Here is a 2,287-nt window from a genome sequence, read left to right on the forward strand (position 1 = left end):
CTTTTCCGAGTTGTTGCCCCCCTGGTCGGCGATGTGCCCATCCTATCCCCGTTGCTGCAGATTCTCAGCTCTCTGCTAGTAGACAGCAAATATTCGGCCAAGAGGCTCGAGTCCATCCAGAAAGACGCATACGGCGAAAGCAGAAGCATTGTAGACTCCAACGCCGCGAGTGAGATGGGCATCTCGCTGGGAGTGACTTTGACCACGACGGACGACGCAAGCACCTGCATCGCAACGAATTACAACGGTGTTGGTTGTCGAAACAATGGGACTGGTACGCTCTATAAGGTGACGGTACAGCTCATCACTGACTTGACGAGGGGCAGACTACACCACGTTGACATTTAGGAACGGGGCGCGCAACGTCCCCCTGTGGGAAATGTGAGTAGAGTCTGAGGGGAGGATGCCGCCGTGATGAACGCTGACGGAGTCTAGATTGCGATGCTGTACGGCTGCGCCTTAGTAAGTACCTGGACTTGACAGAAGCAACGTCGGCTAACCTGCTGTCGTCAGCTACTTCACACCTCACCATATTGCCGGGACGGGGACGTTTCAAGATGGCGGGCTGGCTTTCAACAACCCGGCAGCGATCGCGCTGAAAGAAGCCGGGTTGCTATTCCCCACGCCAACGGAACTGAGCATCGTCGTTTCTTTGGGCACTGGCTCCACGAGTCAAAAGCGCAGCGGCGATGGCGGGTCGCTTTGGAGCAGTTTGTTCCCAGCGCGGCTGTTTCGAGCCTTTTGGAGACAGAGTGATTCCGCGGCTGCATGGGAACAGCTTTTACGTCATCAGAAGCTGGAGAAAAGAGGAGACTTCTTCCGCTTCGACGTTCGCTTCGGGGCAGACCAACCAGCCTTGGATGATGTAGGCAGCATGCGGGAGGTGGCGAGGATGGCACGCGAAATCGCCTTAGGCTCGACGGAAATGAGACGTCTTGCCAAATGCTTTCGTGCGAATCTGTTTTTCCTGGAGCTGGACACGGGCTCTCCGCTCATTATGCGTTGTGGCACATATCATTGTACGGGAAGGCTAAGGTGCCGGCTACGGGCGGAATCTGAAGAGCTGCGTGTCCTTCTCACCCAGCTGCATCGTTCCTCTGCCGTCTTCAAGTGCCAGGGGCAGGCGCCTCTCGCAGCGTCGAGCGGCGGAGACGGCAGTTCCGACGCCATCCGTTTTGAGAAGGACATTGCGGTCGAGGTGCCTGACCTTCAGCACGCATTTTCGATCACACTCGAAGAGGAGTCCACGGCATCCAACATCAGCGGGTCTCCGTTTACGTTAGACCGATTGCAGAAGCAGCAACGCCTCTATGCACCGTTCGGAACTGCCTACCATCGCGAACGCCACTTCGCATGCAAATGAGACAGCAGGGGGGCTTTCGTATGATAGGAGCGTCAGGCTACGCTAGCCACGTGCTTTGCAAGTCGAGATAAGAATAGCAGCAGTATATCCTACGCATCATTTTGGCTACGCCGGGGCTCCTTCATAAATCTAGTGCTCCGATGCGGATGTATAACTAGTTGATGTAAATATTCACTCTGGTTTAATTACGCAGAGCTCACCCGAAAACTCGACCCTCCCGCGTTTTGTTTGCATGACAAAATGGTCTTTACGAGTCGTGAACTTCCCAAGTAAAGCGGAGCGTCCGCATGGACTACCTGCATCAGTCCCCCGCATTCGCTGGCGGCTTCAATTCCAGATCCGCTGCTTCTTTTGGGCCGGCGACTATCGATACTATAGCACAAACCAAGCGACACTTGCCGACATTCTCCAAGTCGAGCTTCGCCTATAGTTATGCACATGCGGACTTCGCGCTGCGCCGCTTTCCCATCTAGTGGACCTGTCCACATCCACCTTTTCCACTGTTGAGAGCATAGTGAGTTTCTTTAGACAGAAAGTCTGCTGGGAACTATCTGTCCCCATAGGCCCGGTGTGCATATGTTCTACATAGTGCTGATACCCTATCTCACGGCCCAAAGTGCCCTACCGGCCGGGTGCTGCTCGGCAGGTGCCCAGTCTCAAAAGCTGCCAACTTCGTTCCAGAAACGACCTCAGGGGGTGGAGCGGAGTATAAAAGACATACACTGGCATCGAGCAGGCGCAGCCAGCAGAAACGCGCATGCCTACCCAAGATACGTATCAGAATATCAGTCAGCGTTCTACGATATCTTGCAGCATTACACTAAGAAATATCGCACGCGAAAGGCAGAAAGGTCCCCGGAGCTGTCTATGGCTAGGTCGACTGACATGAACGAGCGTCCTTCCCCGGCCCGATCCACGAATTCA

General features: G+C 54.7%; 1 protein-coding gene across 1 annotated transcript; it reads left to right on the forward strand.

Annotated features, from left to right (window-relative positions):
- Positions 1-174: 174 nt before the first annotated feature.
- Positions 175-1,363, forward strand: ISF_10054 (Acyl transferase/acyl hydrolase/lysophospholipase; the record flags this gene model as incomplete). The annotated part of the gene is made up of 4 exons (XM_018853651.1): positions 175-274; positions 327-381; positions 436-462; positions 514-1,363. The coding sequence occupies 4 exons, from the start codon at positions 175-177 to the stop codon at positions 1,361-1,363; spliced, it is 1,032 nt and encodes a 343-aa protein (XP_018699159.1).
- Between the last annotated feature and the right edge of the window lie 924 nt (positions 1,364-2,287).

This window comes from Cordyceps fumosorosea, assembly GCF_001636725.1.
Source record: "Cordyceps fumosorosea ARSEF 2679 chromosome Unknown scaffold_243, whole genome shotgun sequence".
In the NCBI taxonomy this organism is placed as follows: domain Eukaryota; kingdom Fungi; phylum Ascomycota; class Sordariomycetes; order Hypocreales; family Cordycipitaceae; genus Cordyceps; species Cordyceps fumosorosea.